At 39.2% G+C, this 18845-nt stretch overlaps 1 protein-coding gene across 1 annotated transcript in view; it reads right to left on the bottom strand.

Annotated features, from left to right (window-relative positions):
• Positions 1-1016: 1016 nt before the first annotated feature.
• Positions 1017-18845, bottom strand: part of spns2 (SPNS lysolipid transporter 2, sphingosine-1-phosphate) — a 52552-nt gene continuing 34723 nt past the window's right edge. Inside the window, exons 5-13 of the mRNA XM_072446663.1 lie at positions 17800-17866; positions 15601-15743; positions 14831-14986; positions 14187-14376; positions 12530-12595; positions 11992-12090; positions 9573-9736; positions 7551-7597; positions 1017-4252 (exon numbers count right to left, since the gene is read on the bottom strand). Of these exons, the coding sequence (XP_072302764.1) occupies positions 7555-7597; positions 9573-9736; positions 11992-12090; positions 12530-12595; positions 14187-14376; positions 14831-14986; positions 15601-15743; positions 17800-17866 (928 nt within the window). The 3' untranslated portion in view covers positions 1017-4252; positions 7551-7554. The remainder of the gene's footprint in view (positions 4253-7550; positions 7598-9572; positions 9737-11991; positions 12091-12529; positions 12596-14186; positions 14377-14830; positions 14987-15600; positions 15744-17799; positions 17867-18845) is intronic.

The raw sequence follows: 18845 nt of genomic DNA, 5'->3' as shown, positions 1-18845 counted from the left end.
CGCTGTTGTCCTGCCCCTTCCAGTAGGAAGACAGCGACAAAATCTGTGTATATCAGCCGAAAATGATAAAGTAAATTATCAGAAGACCAAACGAAGCTCATTGGACCTGAATGACTGATTAGGTTGGAGGTAAATATAGAAATAAAAATACAGAAGTAAAATGAAATGCACTGTACATTGTAGTACAAGTAAAACCTAAAGTTGGACTGGTGCCACAGTTTGAGAACCATTACCCCATTAAGCTCAGTGTCTTTTTTGTAATTTTCACAAGCCCATTAGTCTGGATGAGCTCCCACGTTGGCCATACCACATTGCTTGCATGTCAGCACACAGGGGGCTTTACCTGAAGGCTTCCTGTATGGGTAAATATTATGTTTTTCTCTTTATGATGTCCAGAGCGAAGCTTGTCTTGTGCATAATATGTTATGTGTCTCTAATCCACGCAGGCACCAGGAGATTACTTTACAGGGCTTCACAGAGGCCTGGCTCATTGCACCTGAACAATACCCTGCTTCATTCAAACCCAATCCATCCCTGGTCAAGATAGAAATCCGCTCTTTGTGAGTGAAGATGAAGGCAAGAGGAGGAATCTGCTGCCAAAGTCAGAAGAGCAACATTTATCTGATTATCTTCAGAGAGGATAGAGCAGAAAAGAAGCCTTATCCTTGTCATTGAATTAACATAAAGGGCTGCAATAGGAGTTAGACAGTTTTGTGTGTCTGCATGGCCTATAGTAGTCTATGGTTCCCGGTACTTACCGTTGCGGAAATGGTGCATTTGTTGTTGCTTTGTGCTCTTGTTGATTTGTAGTAGAAGTCTTCTTGTATCATCTTGTGTATCTCATAAAAGTAAGGAAAAAAAATATGTTGAAAATGATGTTATCAATTGAATTAACATTATATTATTATATTTGATTCACCCCACTTCAGCCCAGCAGTTGCTATGCTCCGCTCCAGCCACTTAAAACAGTCAAAACTAATATCCCCAAAATGAATAAAAACAAAACCAGAGTCAAATAGAGGTATGAAGTGATTAAATAGGTTTATTTGATTTACAGACATGTACATTTGTCTATCAGCCCTCCAAGGGAGCATCACAGTTCAATTCTAAATATTATCCTTAGAGTATTTTTTATTATTTTTTTCGCAGACAGATGTCATGTATTTCATGTACTTCCTCTAAAAATAAAAATAACCTTTGTTTTCTGCTCAACATCAGAAATAGGTCTATTTATACAGGATTCTTGTATGACAAGAAAAAGTACATTCTTGGTACATCACCATAGCAGTGATGAAGAAGATAAAAATACCTAAGTAATGGACAGGTTTTTAAATCAGCTCAATTTGGCAAAGTGACACTTAATTCAATGTCCCTTCTTAAGAGATATGACACTTCAGGTGTATAACAATAAATGAGAGTAAGACAGAAAAGTACAAACGCGTCCCTTTCCGTGCACAATATTCTTATTTATGAATATGCATCGAAGTCTTACTGTGAGCATGAATGGATGTGAGGTTAATGCTATGCTTCAAATAAATCCCTGAACGTAACATGTGCAAAATGGTTCAAATAACATCATGCATAAGAGCTACAATACCACCCACTTTCTCGCTCTTTCTGTAGTCTAGTGTGGAATATGTCCTTCATGATCACAGTAAATTGGATGGATATTGATTTGAAAGGTATTGTGTTGTGATACAGGCATTCATACTGAAACAAAACAAAAAACATCCCTTTACACATTATTCTTCATGACAAATAAATACATTGCATCGAAAGCCATCATTTACAATATATTAAAGTGGCTGCATATATAGCTATATATAGATCTCTATTGTAGTTATAAAACTCATTTGGTAACATAAAAAAACAAGTTCATGAAATAAGAAGCTTAAGAAGTATACCGGGTTGGATTCAATCACATTCAGTTAAGCTAAAGCTAATGATGTGGCAACAAGGACATAGCCCACTCAGAGAGACACAGAGAGCCGGTGACTCACGCTCTTACATCAATGCAACACGATTCTCCATTTATTCTTAAGGTCGCTGCAGCCTCGGCCCACTGCATTTGTCACAAGTCCTTTTTATCCATAAAGAATCTTTTAGATGTATTTTTAAACCTCTGATTCACAAGCCTCAAGGTTTTTCAAAAAAGTCTGAAAGTTGTTTCGCTTTTATGATGCTTTGAAGATTGAGAATCCAATCTGTACCAAATAATTAATTTATTGATCAAATGTGAAACAATCTGGCCAATTATGACTGGAATGACTATTGTGGATGTCTTGCCAACCGACTATATTTTGGGGAATGAACAAACAATCGTCTAGTTAGGTCACACGCCTTCGACACTGCTGTTGCTCCATAGTTAAAACAAATGAATGTTTTCACTTTGAAATAAACTGATGAAACAACTGACTTTGACCCACATAATATTCGGATTTTGGGCCGTAGATGCAATAGCAAGAGTAAAAGAGGAGAGACCTCTGCACGTTAGTAGTATTTAAAGCAGGCAATTAAGAGGACTTTGGAGAATTTCTGGTCTAGTTTCAAAGGTGAATTCCTGTCTTATCTGTTATCAATGAAAGGACTCCTCATCAGCACCACCAAGGATTTCCTCTTCCTGTCTGCAATTTAGATTTTTCGTCTGTTCGTATAAGTGATGACGGCGTCTTTTCAAAGGTTTTTCCTTCTAATGGTGGAATGAGATACGTACAATTGTAAGACTAACTAACAGTCACAATGGCCCTGATTGTGATGGGACTAGACTGGGGTCTGTAATTAAAGTGTCTCTCCATGTGGGCGTACGTCCTACAACCACTCTCAAGGTGGTGTGGGAAAGTTGCGTTGGGAGTGATGTTTTTTTTCATTTTGCTTTGTTGATTTAAAAAAAAAAAAAATGTGGAAAAAGCATATACAATATAAATTATAAAACATTATCCAGTGTCCTGTTCAAAATCATAAACCTTCAGAAACGATAGGCAGTAACATCTTACACACACATTCACACACGACAGGAAAATGTCACAAGAAATACAATCTTGTGAATAATAATAACAATAATATAATAGATGTGCATAAATCTCTTGTCTGTCGTTCTCTGGCACTAAGCACTAAGTTAAGTGCTAAAAGCGAGTAGTAAAAAGACAGGAGGGTCAAATGAAACACATGACTCGAGTCTAACAATGTGAAAGCTCCAGTTTGATTTAAGGCTGGTTCTTGGATGTTGTAACACTTTTTTGGCTCGGTTATTGGCAACGGTTGCATGTAATGAGAGTAAAAAGGTGGGAAGTACATTTAGCACTTTTATCAAGGAATTAAATGTGCACTATGTAACTGTACCGCCACCTGCTTATCGCCATGGAAATACCATTGCGTTGCCTACAATGTTCTACAGTATGGTGTTAAACGTTTCCATGGCGAAAAGCAGGGGACGTCACCAGGTCCGATCTGTGGAGAGGCGCTCACTGTAAGAATGCATGTTTTTCAAGTTATTTGTTAAATAATCAAAACATCTGTAAGTGAATAAATGTGAAATAATAAGTTTAATGTCATACTGAGGAAAATTCCAGGCAAAGTAATAGCATCTTCCCCCACTAGAAAAGGTACACAGTGCACATACTGTATACGTACTTCATCTGGTGATCTTTTGAGTGATGGTTGGGGCCAAATAGTGTGTGTATTGGAAAAATGAAGTTGAAGTAATGACTAATTCTTGAATGCAATATGTTTTTCGAATTGAACACTTGTAGCAAATGATCAAAATAACACATTTTGCACACCTCCATTCACAGGTGCATGTAACCAAAGCCACTAATAAAATGAGAGGTTGTTGGTGATCAGTGCAAAGTTCCTAGGAATGTAATGTTATGGCACTTGGTGCAAAGAGACGACCAATATACCAGGCAGACACGCAGACAGAGACACACTGACAGGCAGACAGACAGGCAGACAGACAGGGCAGGTTCATGGCCAGCATTCAGTAGTATGGCATCTGAGGAAGAGGAGGTCACCCTTCGTCCGCTTGTGGAAGGTTCAGTGGATCGTCACGGAGTCAAACCGTCTGTGATTTAGAGCGTCTTTTACGGAGGGGCAAGACGCACCCTCATTCCAGTTCAGAGCTTATGCAAAACAGAGCCAAAACAGAAGATGATGATGTTAAGGAAGAGAATGGACTTAAGAGGGAAAAGCTGCCCCTTGCATCTTGTCGTCCATATTGGTGGCGCCATCTTAAAGCTCTTCATACTTGTCCCACCTGAGAACAAGACAAAAAAAATGTGTTGGTGGCTAATGTCTGTCTTCTCCATGGGGTGTTTAACATGTTATTATTATAGAGCAGAAGAGGGACAGGATCCAAGGCCATCTGTGATCACGCCCACACAACAAGACCAGTGACTGACCTAAATATTTATCACTGACATACTGACATATTACTGTTTACTGCAGCCATCTTCAAATTTGTATCCTTTTTTTTCCTTTGGCAAATGAACTATATCTACATTACAAACCCTGCGTTGTTTTGCCATTTGATCAGAGCAGGAACAATGCATTATGATGGGATGTTCGAATCAAGACCTGAATTGTATGCACTCGAAAAACTAATTTAAGTCACTAGAAGAAAGTACAACAAAACATTGATGTCATTCTCAACAGATTGGGAGGTCAGGCTGGCAAAAAATACACAAATATATACGTAATTACATATACGTAAATATATTGTGGTTTTTCGATGCCTGAATTATACTTCTACACAATGAAATTGACATGTGAGAGATAAATTAAAAGGACAGTGGTACGAGTAGTAAGAGGACTCCTTAAAGTACTTAACATAGTACAATAGCCTGTTTGCACTTGTGTGGTCTGCGGTTACTGCGCTACCTGGCACATGAAACCCACGTCTCGAATCTTTAGCCCTTGATAAGAGTGTGAAAGAGCAGAGCTTTCTTCAGCTGTATAAACATACAGCACTTATACTACGGCAGCTTTACCGTATGATGTGAACTTCCTCCCTATAGGAACTTTAGGGAGGAATCATAGGACGTATAGGGAGGAAGTTATCGAATAAATGCAAGCAAAATGTCTCTTGTCAAGTCTCTTGCCGATGCATTTGACAGCAAAGAGCGTCAAGGTGTCCTCTAGTCGAAATGTGGTGCAAGGGGGAATGACAAAAAAAATGGCCAGGGAAATTTAATTGGATCCTGGATCTTGATGCATCTAATCTCCGGCTGGGATTGCATTGGCCGGAGATTAATAGCTCGCAATGTATAACAGCTTAAGTGATTAGTGTCTTGCTTTATCCTAATTGATACAGAAGTCGCTTTACTTCACGTTTTACTCCATCTCCACTTGATATTATGGACACAGAGGCTTTAGAAAATGTCTCTATTGGTTTGGTTGATCTTGTCATGAAGCATCTTGCAGTGGTCAGTGTTGAAACGGTGTGAAAGGGTTGTACGAGCGGCTCAACTCTGAACTCTATTGATCTGTGACTGAGACGTCCCCATAGAGCAAATATAAACCCGTCACTCAGAAGGATTATGTGCTTCAAACAATATGAAGAAAATCCATTTGTGCAGAGCGTAGGTAGAAGCTTTGTTTTGCCAGAAGATTGAAAGGAAATATTGGAAGGAAAAAAAAAATTGAATTTAGTCTTAGAGGATATTTCTCAAGCCTTATTGACAAAGTGGTCTGTATTAGAAAATAGAAAATACTAGGCTAAAAAGTCGTTTTAGTGATTTAATATGTGATTTAAAGAGTCTACATTGAGTAAACATCGAAATAAATCTCCACTTGAAATCATCTACTGCAGTACAGTTATTTCACTCTCTCACTGGTAAAAAGTCTGACACTGCTCTGGCCGTAGGGGAGCAAACTTCTGCAGTATTTTGTACCCTACTGCATAATGTTTTGCTTTTCACCAAATATCACTGGCTCTTTTAGATTGATTTCCTCCCTGCAGTAAAGTCATCTCCTCTCATTTATCAGTGTGACATGCAAATCAACCCACAAAACTCTGACAGGACGTGGGACACATAATCCATCCAGTCAGTCAGCAGTGTGTGGGTTAGAGCAGAGAAACATTTTGAATTTTAATATTCATAATGTGAAAGCATCATCATTATTCAAAGCTTTTAGGTTTAACATTGTTAGGGTTTTCTATCAAAGGAAGCCATAATTGAGATCAATAGTAGTAGCACTTTGAGGATGTCTTATTTTTGAATTTAGGCCAGGTGCTTATGTAACTATGGGAGATGCACCGTTTTAAAGAAACCCAAGCAGACACAAATAGACTGGATCCACAAATTTGCCAAATTTATGGCTCAAAATTTAACTGACAAGAATCACTTGACTGACAAGAATGCCCTCATTTTTTCAAAAGTTATTCTGAAAAACAAATTACCTTTATTTGAAGACATCTTTCTTTTGACAGTTAAAATGCAAGTTCTAAACACAATTCTAACCTCCAGCTCAATTTAAACTAGTTTAACAAGTTACACACAGTTTAGAATACAGTGGTCGCACATGAACCCAACCTATTGAAAGCAACATAATATAGCTACAAACAATCCAGAAGAGATATTAAACAATTGGTGCTATGGATCAGTTTGTGACCACAATGCTATTTTGCAATGCTATCACTTCCACTCAAAACCAGAATTAAATTTAAGAATTTTGTTTTACAGCTCTTTCCTTAGAGACTGACCACAACAGACTAGGACTTATTTCAATCTTTTAAATGCCTGATCAACTCATTTTTCTGTCTATAATTAATCTGAGCACCTCCTGTTTCCAAATCTAAAGCTACGAGATTAGGTCATCCTCTGCACTTCTTGGCAGCTCTGTGACATTTTTCCACCACAATCGTCCACAAATACTACATGTACTTGCAAAGGGCATGGAATCAGACAACTACGGTACTACTTCCTGAAAAATATAACCTGAATACTCTCTTGCTTTGATTCCCCCAACTTCACATTTAGCTGCAGATTTATGTTCGTGCCAGTCAATTTCAACCACGGTATGTTTTATGATATCATTTTATGGATATACATTTTCACATTCAAATGTTACAGTCTAGGATTTCGTAAGAACATAGACACAGATGGATAAACAAAGAAACCTTGGCCTTTTTACTCAGTACGATAACCTTTACAAGAGAGTCTCAACGCATTCCTTGTCCCTCTTATCATTCCGAATTTAATCTTGTTATTTCTTTAGCCACAACTGTACCTCCATTGTCCTACTTTGTAAGGTAAGGACTGGTCGGCTGCCAATATTTGTGTGTTTTTTACCAGTTAATAATTTGTGAGCGAGACGTTTGACCCATGCGTGTTTCTGATAAAGACAGGAAGCCAGCTTTGTAAAGCACAAGATACTTTGATCAAATAACACTCCCAGGGTACAATGTCTACAGAGTCTGTAACCTGTGCTATATCGGTCCTTCTACTGTCTGGTTAATGAGAAAACATAAAAGAGTGTCCTTGCTAACAGCCACTTAAATTACACGTAAAAATGATGAGTCTGAGAAGCACTGGAAATAAAAGGGAAATTACCTTGTCATACCTTGACAGAAGATGTCCGTTGTGTGAGCTGAGCCAAACTGTGGAGAAAATAGAACAGTTTTAGTTTAGTTTTTTTTGTTTTTTCAAAATCAATCCAATGTATGGCATGGTATATTTTCAGCATCCCAAGATTTGCCTATCGATTGGGAATTGTTTAAAACCCCAGCTCTAAAATAAAAGCTACAAAGCTATTCACTTCTTGTTAGAATTGTGTGTCACACTTGATGACTCACACTGTTTCTCTGTGAATTGAACCAGGACTAGATCAAATAGTGCTCTCACACATCAGTAACTTTAATTGTGAGCTTGAATATATAAAAGGGTGGTTTAGAGACACTTTAACAAAGCTATTACGGGCATCTCAGAAATAATAAAGCACAATCCGAGTCCAGAAATAGAACGGTTTGCTCCAGTGAGTAACACATGTAGTCCCGTTTCTATTATAAATAGCTCTGAGTATCCGAGGACACACTGGAGAAGCTGTAAAGTCTGGGTGGATTTTAAAATGGGGGCTTTATTGTGTGAATGGAGGTCTAAAAATAGCCAGTCGTGGAGGAACAGCCTCGCTTGTACCGAGTTGTAGATGTAGTTGTAGGCACATTTATGGGTTTCACTGTGCAGCGTTACATAAGAGCCACTGTTGCTACCGTTAGATGTTGGGATGTTTCTTAAACCATTTTCCACAGGTTTTTGCTATATGTATCCTAGACCTAGTACTACTGCACAATAAATGTCAATTATATTTTATCTAATTAGGATCAAATCGAAATGTTAAGGTTATAATGGAATAATAAACCACTATAACTTCCATATGTTGACAATGCAATCCCTATAGCCTCCTTATGTAGTTTCAAAGTCACGACTTAGTGGTTGAGTATGGTTCAAGTGAACATTTGCCATTTGGCCACACTTTGCTTTCATATGGTCATTGGGCCTAACCACAAATCAGGCCACAACCCCATATCTATTACTGGAGTGAGTGCAACTTACTTTACTGTTGTTCTGCTTTTCTTCCCTCATCATATAAACCACAGCAGGATCTACCACTGCTGGCTGCATATCTGATGTTTTCTGACATTTATTTTACTATATACAATACAATATTATAACTTGGATATAGTCAAAGCCAACATGTTTCACTGTGATGTTGGGACTTTCCACAGTGGTTATGATGTTATCTTCCATGTATGCTACTGTTAATGTACTTATACACTTTTTATATGGGGCTCTGGTGTGGGAATGTTAGACAAAGCTGGTGAAGATAGATTGTAGAAAGACATCAGACTGCCATCCTCCCTTCAAAAGGAAGGAAGCTATTTCTGAGAAAGCTGGCACCCAGGGACCAGGTCAGTGTGATAAAAAATAGGAAGAAGTCATGTCTGAAAGAGGATGAGGGTGTTTGAGTTTGCCTTATAAGGGCACATTGGCAGGGCACGTTGGCTACTGTACCTTATTTTCTTGTTCAAGAGGAAAGTTTAAAAGCATGAAGAAGGGCAGTAAAAACACCAACTACTCAAACTTTACTTTAATGGATTGATGGATAAAACAGCCAGTGTCAGCTTTGCACTAGTAGCTGACATGCAGTTTCTGCTGTTCTCAGTTGTGCATGGCTGGCATCACTGCCACTGTTGAACACTGTATGACTTCTACTTGTCTGGCCACAGACAAAGTTGTTGACCACAACAACTTTAGTTTTATTTCCATAAAATTGTAGCATTATATAGTAATGTCTAACCTTAAAATATAGTGACATTCACTGGAATTGGAGTTGTGTGTCAGATTTTCATGCAAACTATTCCAAATACCAGAATGACCAGAGGATATTGAAACATACTTAGGGCTGGGTAGTACAAACTTTTAGAAAAATCAATTTTTCTGAGTACTTGCAGTGGCTCACTCACAAAATTGCCACAGGGACATCCAAGGACATCATTAAATATTTAAACAAATGAAATAAACTAAATAATAGATGGCATAATGATGAGTTACTCCAACAATATGCAAGTCACTTACTGTTTATCGGCTTTCTCCCTGTCATCCAGGAAAAACAGCGCCGTGGCCAGGAAGAACATCCCCCCCAGGACAATGATGAAGGGGCAGAGCATGAGGGCATATCCCAGACTTAAGAACTTCCACAGGGTTGACGTAGCATAGCTCTTCTGAAGGCCATCGGAGATCTGGAACGCCAACAGAAAACACGCAATGACAAACAAGCCAGAACCTCAGCTAGCGATTTAAACTAACACTATAAAATTGTTGTACATATTGTGGTTTATTACAGCACCAGTGGATTTGTCAGTTACCAGAAATGTACTTTCATTTGACTGGCTGTATTTTGTAACACTCAAACCACTTTTTCCACTTTAGAAGGTTTTTGCTTGAGCAGTGCTGTCTACTACTGATTTGTGCTGAAGAAACCAGCAGCTGTTCTCTTCTGGGTGTGACTGACCCCTCCTGTATCACTGTACACTCACTATACTGACAGCACATCTTGATGGGACAGGAAGCTGCTGAGGGAACAGCTTTTAGCAGATTAGAGTAGTCCTGGTGTATGTTGCTAGTATGAGCGAGGGGTTTTCCTGTTTGGGAGTAAGTACGCAGAGCCATAGGTCACCCTGGCTGGAGAACATTGATTATATGTTGCAGTCAGCAGAAAGCGCTTCTCAATGGGGAGAGCTGGAAATGTGCTGACAAGCAGATGTTACAGGGAAGGCCCTTTAATTCACTGCATGCTCTTGTGGATATACAGTGTTGCTCCAAAACGAAATTGAAATTAAAAACTTTTGTGTTTGTTTAGCTGTGTGTGGCCCAAACGGCTTTCATTTATCCAACAAAATTGCAGAAAAGTTAGAAAATGTAACTGAACTAAAAATACTAGCCATTTCTAGGAAGATTGCTAAGAGATTGTCCCCTACCATGCGCTCGTATACAGCGAAAGTCCATTATGTGCTTCTCAGGGGACGGTGATGGGACAAGTGCCTGTGGGTGCGTGCCAGGGAAGGGCTCTCTTGTACATACAGTATTGCCACTGACATCACTTTGGTAAAAGAGACGAGGTATTTTTGGTAATATTCATGTTGTTAATGGTCCTAACCACAAATAAAAAAAGTTTAACTGAATACAGGCTTGCACCAAGATCACATCAATACAATGTGATCACAGTACATTTTTTAGTTGACTTTGCTCATTGGGCAAAACGTTTAGCTAACCGCCGGTGCCTGTTGTGAGCTAACGTCACCGACGCTTCATCACACTCGAGTGCCAAACCTCGCTTCAGGAACTGAGGCAGTGAATGTGACGCACTCTGAGCCCTGTGAGGTTTGTGGAGAGGTGAGAATGTCCCAGGACATTCGGCGTGTGTCACTGGAAGGGGAGGCTGTCCCCCAGTGCAGATGACCGGAGGGATTGAGGGGGTGAAGTGTGCGTGTTTGTATGTATCATCATTGGAGGCAACATGATGAGTGTGCTGTTGAAATCTCACTGCATTTGAACTGTGCCATCTATAAAAGGGCAGTGGTTCTTTTTCACTTACCCCTGTGTCAATAGTGTCAGGAATCTCTGTGTTTGTCAACTAACACTGGGGATTATTCAAACTTTTGAAGCATAAAGCTCTTACTGTTTCTTTTATTTGGCGCTGAATATAATATACATTTAAGAAAAATACACACAGCTGACTTTGCAGCTGTAGTGAATCAGTCAGGCCTCAACAGAGCAGATTCCCTAGTCAAAGACTTCTACTGCCTTTGTTAGCTTGACCCAGGCACTAAGCCAAGGGCCACACAATATAACACAATGCAAACAGACAGAATAAAGACAACCTATCATTGTTTGGCTGCACAATACAATAACCACAGACATAAAAGTTTGGCTCAGTAAAATGTGTGGGTTTTGATTCATATTCACAGACCAAAGTAGTTCAGTAAAGCAGAGCAGAGATTAACCTACTTCGTTTGGCCTCACAAGTATAAAAATATGCACTTGTGAGCCATACACACCTTCATTCTGGATACATAAATTAGCCATTCACTTGTGCTCTGTTCACTTGACTGTTTTTCCTATAATGAACAAGTGAGTGCTACTTGGGGGTGGGGACGGTGTTTACTGCGACCTTGACAGACCAAGTGCCCCCGCTAAGTGTCCCCTCCTTCTCCAGAGCAATCAAATACAGTAACACTGGCCCCTTTTGGGAGCTACAAGATTTACTAGAAGACGCACTGACAGGCCGAAGACCGCTGCTCAAATCACAAGTGTGTTCAGCCGTCCTCTTGGGAGCGTGGCTAAAAGCTCCACTTGTTCTAGTCTTTGCACTGGCCCACTTAAAGCTCATTTGGCGTCTCAATGTGTCCTGTGTGTGGGGAAGGGTGCTCTCAAAGATACTATATGTTCCACCATGTATTATATATTAACCAAAGTCTTATGTATTGAGTCTTACCAGTCCTATGAGATACGGGCTCCCTGCGTCTCCCAGAAGATGAGACGTGAAGCCCTGGAAGGCCACTGCTGTCGCTCGCCGTGTCGGGATGACTACAAACTGCACAGAGACATTAGGTATAAAGTGCATGAGATCAGGTACAAAAATTACAAATAAATAAATAAATAAATAAATAGATAAATAGTCAAGTAAAGAATTATTCAAGTATAAATATTCTATTCATTGGGTTATAAACCCTTTCTAGCTCTAAATTGGAAGCAAAATGCTGATTTATGTTAATAGGCCTGGGTTTATAATCTTATAGATTCTAGCATCACCATTGCTCTACACCAAAAAAAAAGCAATAATCAAGTAAAATAAAAAGAGGCACAAGTGAGTCCGTTCTTAGCCTGCATAAAAATAAATTATTTAATTAGAATAGTGGCTCTGGCCAAAAGCCTCTGCCAAAAAAATACTATGTGCACTGCATATATAGTAATGCGCATTACAGGAATTTTCAGTGACCAAAGAGACCAAAGTGTATATTTTTATAACTTACCATTAAAATGTCAGCTGTGATGGCCCAGTTCAGAAAAAGTAATGTTTCTCCAATGAAGATGCACACCTAAGGCAGAAAAAAAAAGTAGATTCAATATTCTGAATTATGAATGACCGTATACAATTTGGCTCTACAAAAATGACCAGTAACAAATAACATTATCCAAATGGAGGTGTGTTTTTCTCAGATTGTGCCGCTGCATGTGAATTTAGGACCGTCTAAAAGCGATTTGGTTAGTGAGGTTCCAAAACATGTCATTATGTTGTGGCCCAATTATACATAGATACACAGGCTTTCATTTTGGTCCTGTTTAGTGAATCGTTTAGCCAATAGCATGATAATGAGATTCTGGTAAAAGCCAGATGTTGGATGTTTGTTTTTACATGTTGGATTGGGTGGGGCAAAAATATCATCTTTAAATAACAGCGTTAAATTCAAATGTGGTATTCACTATATATATGCAAACGTTCTGATTATATATGGGGTGTTAGCAGCTGGTGTTACTTAAAAAACATATGGTTCTTGCTTACAGGGGAATCTTATATATCGGAATTGGCTGGTTTGTGTGTTTCCTGCTGGGGAACTACCCTCGCTCAGATCAATGTTTCAGTGTGGAGAAATGTGACACTCAAAATGTAGATAAAGTGTTATTTTACAGACTTTAAGAAGATATATTAGCAATCTTTTGTCAAACTCGACCTATAATCCGATGAAACAACCAAAAAAGGTCAAACTGGGCAGAACTGGTTATGTCACGCCTTCAGTAGAGTAATTTCACACATCTGCCAATGGTTTGCTGTAAATACTTAGATCTCACACAACTGCTCCTTTATTCTCAGACATTTCAATATTCGAGCTGACAGCTGCAGGAGTGTTGTATATCATATTTTCATTCATCATTGAAAGAGTGTTTCATGTTTGAGTTTAAATGTGCAAAATATACAGAGGATATGAAGTTAAGAATATTTCCTTTTCACACAGCCTGTCTAAATCAACAAATACTTTTAGTATTTCAATCTGCAGTTTTGGTCAGACTAAATATAAGATTACTATTGCAATTGAACAGTATATTCATATTTAAGGCTGTACGTTTACGTACATTTTTGTTCAAAATCTCCACAAACTACTCAGAGACTACACTTGAAATGTCCAGAACGGAAAGATTTATGAAGCCTGTTGTTTGGTTAAAACTATTTTCTTGTTAATTTGGCCACTTGGTCTGATTCTGTGATAAGAGTGTGAAATTTGCACTTTGAGTCCATTTACACCATTGTTTAAAGACTGTGAATTGTGAGTGACACCCTTTTCCGCCGTTAAAATTGCACTCCACCATGCCAACTCTCACTTGGGAATCAAAACAATATAGACAAAGCACTGGCACCTGCAGCCACTTCTAAAGCCACTCTAAACATGCAGTTAAGGTTAAGAAATGCCAAGAAACACCCACTATTTAGCACAGCCTTTCAAAGTAATGGCATCCTGAAATTGCTATGAATTCACTTTGACAGTATCAGACATAACATTTCCAAACCTTATGTACTTCCTCCAGACTCAAGAGACTTGATCGTTTGGTCGCAGCCATAAAAAACTCTTACTATCTCATCACACCTCTTCCTTCCTGCTCAAATCCAAACGTTAGAGAGGAAATGACCCTTACATAAGCTCCAATGAGGCTCTTTTTGGCCACCACAAAGATGAGGCAGATGAAGATGGCTGACCCGAGCATGCTCACGGCGCACACCAGGGGGTCGGCACGCTCGGTCTTCTGACGACAGAGTCGAGTGGTGGCCGCCCCGATGACCACGCCCAGCAGTCCAGTGACGCAGGTGATGCCCCCAAAGATCATACTGTGAGACAGGAGTGGAAAAAGCTGTCACATCACTCACACTAGGGATTAACAGAAATTGTACAGTGTTAACAACAGCATAATACTGACTTGTGAACCTGTTGTACACATGTAATATGTACCATAATATTGTATGTTTTATTTAAGATTATGTGCTTTATTTTCTTTACATGTTAAAAAAGAAGGCAGTTTGTTTAAAAAGCAATACAAATTTCCATCTTAATATCTTAAGTTTTAGTTTTTAAATCTGCAATTTGAGATGGATAAATACATATTTACCGGTAAAAGGCATTTAAAATATTACAAAACAATTCATTTCTGTGTCCATTCAACAACCACACAACAAAATAAATGCAGTAGAAGTAGAGGATTAGACATGTTTCTGTAAAACTGAGGCATCTTTTCTACACCAGGTTTTATATTACATACTGAGTTAAAAGTCTTTGACCACTCACCTGTCTGTGCTGTTGCAGATCTGGTTCTTTCCACACGGTACAGCGGTCTTTTGAACCTCCTGGGCCCTGGTCAGATACAAAGGAATCCACATACCAAAAGCACCTGTGGCGAAGGACACTGCCGCAGACGCAAGTGATGAAAATACATAGCTCCGGCTGTGGACAGACAAAATCCAAACATCTGATTATCTCGTCAAGCTGTCTTTATCGCTAACGATCACTTGCTTATGTCTGAGTTGCTTGAAAAGATAAGAACAACAAATATCTGCTTTTGTTGACATTGAGGTTTTTGTCACAAAGGAGGAAAAATATTAGTGTAACACAGAATATTATGCCCTAATTATATGCTGAAGAGAAAAATAACACTTGAACACATTCTCAGAAGGTGATAGTTGCTCATCAAGACATGAATAACTGAGGCTAAATATAGTTCCTACTTTAGAACATCAGAGGCATTTCGATAAAGACATTTTGAGAACATAATTTAGGAATATATTGTAAAGCCCACTGTTTTGGGTTTTATGGTTATGGACTGTACTGACTCAAAACTGCCTTTTATAGAGCAGACAGCAGCATTAAAAAATCATTAACTCTCCATCTAGAATATTTCAAACTTTATTTGGTTCAAATGTATTTAAAATCCCATGTGCAATGGAAATAATCATTTGATTAGTTTTGATATGTGTGTATAAAATAAAGTGTGATTTTGTTTCACATTATGAGGACAAATCTTGACTGGGCTGTGCTTGTTTGTGTTGACGGGGCCTTACTTCTTCGCCAGCGCCTTCATGTCACAGCACCAGGAGGTCCGGGTCCTGATGCGGCCCCCCATCTGGTCTGCACACCCCCGTTTGGGCTCCGGGACGAACACAAGGATCAGCGTTCCTGCAGTGATCCCCAACATCGGAGACACCTGCAAGCGCACACAGCAGACAGCGATTCACAGCGGTTCAATGGGAGTGGCTCATCAGATCCAGGACAAAGCAGTCTGTGTCGACAAGCTCAATGCAGAGACACTGTTTGCCGTTACGCCTGACATCCTATACAAGCCCTCTGAAACCAAGAGCATGCCCTTTGCTCTCTCTGTGCTCTCTATGCTCATACACTTGCATGTTTTAGCATGTGAGTCTGAGAGGCGGAGGTATACAAAAGATGTGGGGAAGAGAATTCGCTTTAGAAATAGAAAAAACTCACCAAGGCAAAAAACAATTTCATCTGTCAAGGGGCATTTGCATTTGTCACATCATATTATGCAGTTCATATAGTACAGTCTTGATATACAAACACATTATGAGCTCTCATTACAGCAGGACTTCTGGGGAGGATGTGGATTATATTGTGGATGATAAAGCACTTGGCTGTTTGTATTGTGTTGTGGTTGGAGCTCAATATACACCTAGAGTGATTCATTGTTTTCCCATACAATATGCGGGCGCTGAAAATAATTGGATTAAATCAAAAGCAGGGAAAAATTGGCTTTTGAAAGACGCTGAAGAATACCATTTTCATCTACGCAAGAACCTTTATGTTTATTGAGCTGACACCCTGACTGACGACCCTTGACCTTGACTCCCTTTGTGCCCATAAGACACTTCCGGTGCTGTCCAATCACACAAATGAGTAAAGTGCCCTCCCGAGCTTCCTATTCCTATGCATGCACCTTGTTTATCTTAAATTCATATTTGAATAAAAAACAGGGAAGTGTAGTGACATACAGGTCAAAAACACACGGAAGCGTTCAAGTGTTTTTTCCTCAAAGCAGGATGTATCCCAGAAGCAGAAGTTGTTTCATGTCCAAGGATGTGTTTTCACCAACATGCCACACCGGTGATTAATAAGCTTTGAGATTGTTTTATAGGAATGTCATTGTGCCCCGGCTGGAAGTTAAGACATAGACTTCCTGTTTCCTGACGATTGGTGAGGATTCATGCGTAGTAATCTTTCCCTATACAAAAGAGCCCTTCAACGTCAGTTCATGGCCGCTGTCAAGGTTTGTTCTGAACATTTTAAGAGCTGACCCGAAAGTAGAGCTCCTGTAGAGGCGCCCGTTTCATTGGACCGCCTCATTACAGCTGGTATTCCTTACAGAGCTGTTTACGGCAAAATGTTTTGTCTCCTTCTCAGCAGAATCCTTATAAAATACGGCTGTGACAACAATGATTTATGTGCCTTATTTAATACAGTATCTGCAAGGAAATGTGAAAGCAGACCACAGAAAATGAACAAAATCCATCTGTGCACTCGTTTTACAGGAAATGGCCCTCAAACTGTGCTTAATTAAAAGTGCTTAATTATCAAGTGCTCAGCTTATTATGCAGTGCTATTTGTAGACAATGGCGTCCTGAAATAATTGGTCTCTTTGTCTACATGATCACTTGAAATTTTAATATTTCCGTAAGCACTTTTCCATTGTAAGCAAAACACTATATTTGAGTCCCTTTTTTCATGCATATTTAAGAGTTTACCAATCTCCTTAACCCTTATGAAACTGGTTATTTGATCTAGCTTGACCAAACAATCAGCACTTTTAAAAAACGGAACTGCCTTTATCTATATACTCTTCTTTAGTCATAAAGTGAGGAAAGATATCGGCAGCTTGTCATTTTCACATGTACCGACACCTTTTCAAGAGAGTGTTGAATAAGATGTGTTTTAGAGCAATTAGAAGGAAAAGACTGTATTTGCCCTTGAAGTTTCTTTTCTTTTTTGTTGCAGAATCTAAACAGAGTTGATGCTGAGGCATGATGATAGCTTGCTCATCGGCCTTGAGCTTTCTCTCATTGCGTGTCACTTCCACGCAATGTCACGCCCGGGACCGCCTGTTCAGCCATTTGTTATGCTTCTGGCCTCCTCCGATCTCGCAATGTCCTCTGACCCTATATCTATGACAGCATTAGCATCACAACCTCCAGGAGGGCCCCATCTTATGTTTATGGATTTGATGAAGCTGATGATAATGACTGTCTTACCCGCAGCGCCCAATGCCAGTCTCCTGCTGCCACTTTTGCACTTGAGCCCAGGATGTAGCCCAGTCCACTGCAACAAGAACAAAAAGCACATTTTAGCCCAAATGTAAGTTGTATGATTCACTTTTGTTTCAGATAGTATGGGGTACAAGGTCTATAATTCTAAACACAGCCTTAGACTGCACAGGCATTGCTCCTACAGCCGATCAGGACATGAAAACCTGCAAGCAAAGCTACCGGAACTTTAAAATCTTGTCTTTTCACTGCGTCAACCACAAAAGAAAAATGTACATTAATAGAATACACAATATGAAGAAATAACCCTCACTTTAATTTGGTCTTTCAAAATTGTTTTAAAATCAGTTCTATTTCATTAAAATGCTATGTGTTACTTTTCTATTGTGGAATCCACTCACTGGAATCTCAGACTCAAGAGATGTTTTTGCATCATATTAATCTATCTGGAATTTGTTCAAGGGTTTTTATTGCTATAAAATACCTTAAAAAACATACATTCTTGCTATGTCACAGATTTAACCTGTAACTTGGCCATCACCTGCTTGTCTCCATGATAGTCATGTTTATTGCCATACTGTGGACCAATCTTGGTAAAGAAATAACTTTTTCATGGCAACAAGCAGGTAGCAAACCATTCATTAGAAAAGTTACAGAGAAACTTTAAACAGCTCCATAAGTTGAGTAATATCATTCATGATGGTCAGGCTGCATTTACATAAGTGAATTATTCAAATATTAGCCTTGTCTGTCACTTTCACATCTATCCTTTGCCTATGCACCACACTTCCTGTTTGCTGTCTCATTACAGTCGCGTTGAGCGCTCGTCCACTTGACGTGCAGGCCTTATGACAGGACTGCTGATCAAAGTACACTGCCAGCTACTTGCTTTGTTTTGATGCCACAATTCGCAGGTGTTAAACATTCTTCCCCGAGCATAAAAGACAGTCTTTGATTTAATGCAGTTATCATAGCTTGAGGTTGGAAGTTGACACCGTAAAATGTAATTTAAATACTGTTATACACGGAAAGAT

The sequence above is a fragment of the Eucyclogobius newberryi genome, unplaced genomic scaffold (genome assembly GCF_026437365.1).
Source record: "Eucyclogobius newberryi isolate DKJ021-1_F unplaced genomic scaffold, fEucNew1.0.hap1 SCAF_15, whole genome shotgun sequence".
In the NCBI taxonomy this organism is placed as follows: domain Eukaryota; kingdom Metazoa; phylum Chordata; class Actinopteri; order Gobiiformes; family Gobiidae; genus Eucyclogobius; species Eucyclogobius newberryi.
The sequence above is the reverse complement of the archived record's forward strand: the minus strand, read 5'-3'. Positions and strand labels throughout refer to the sequence as shown.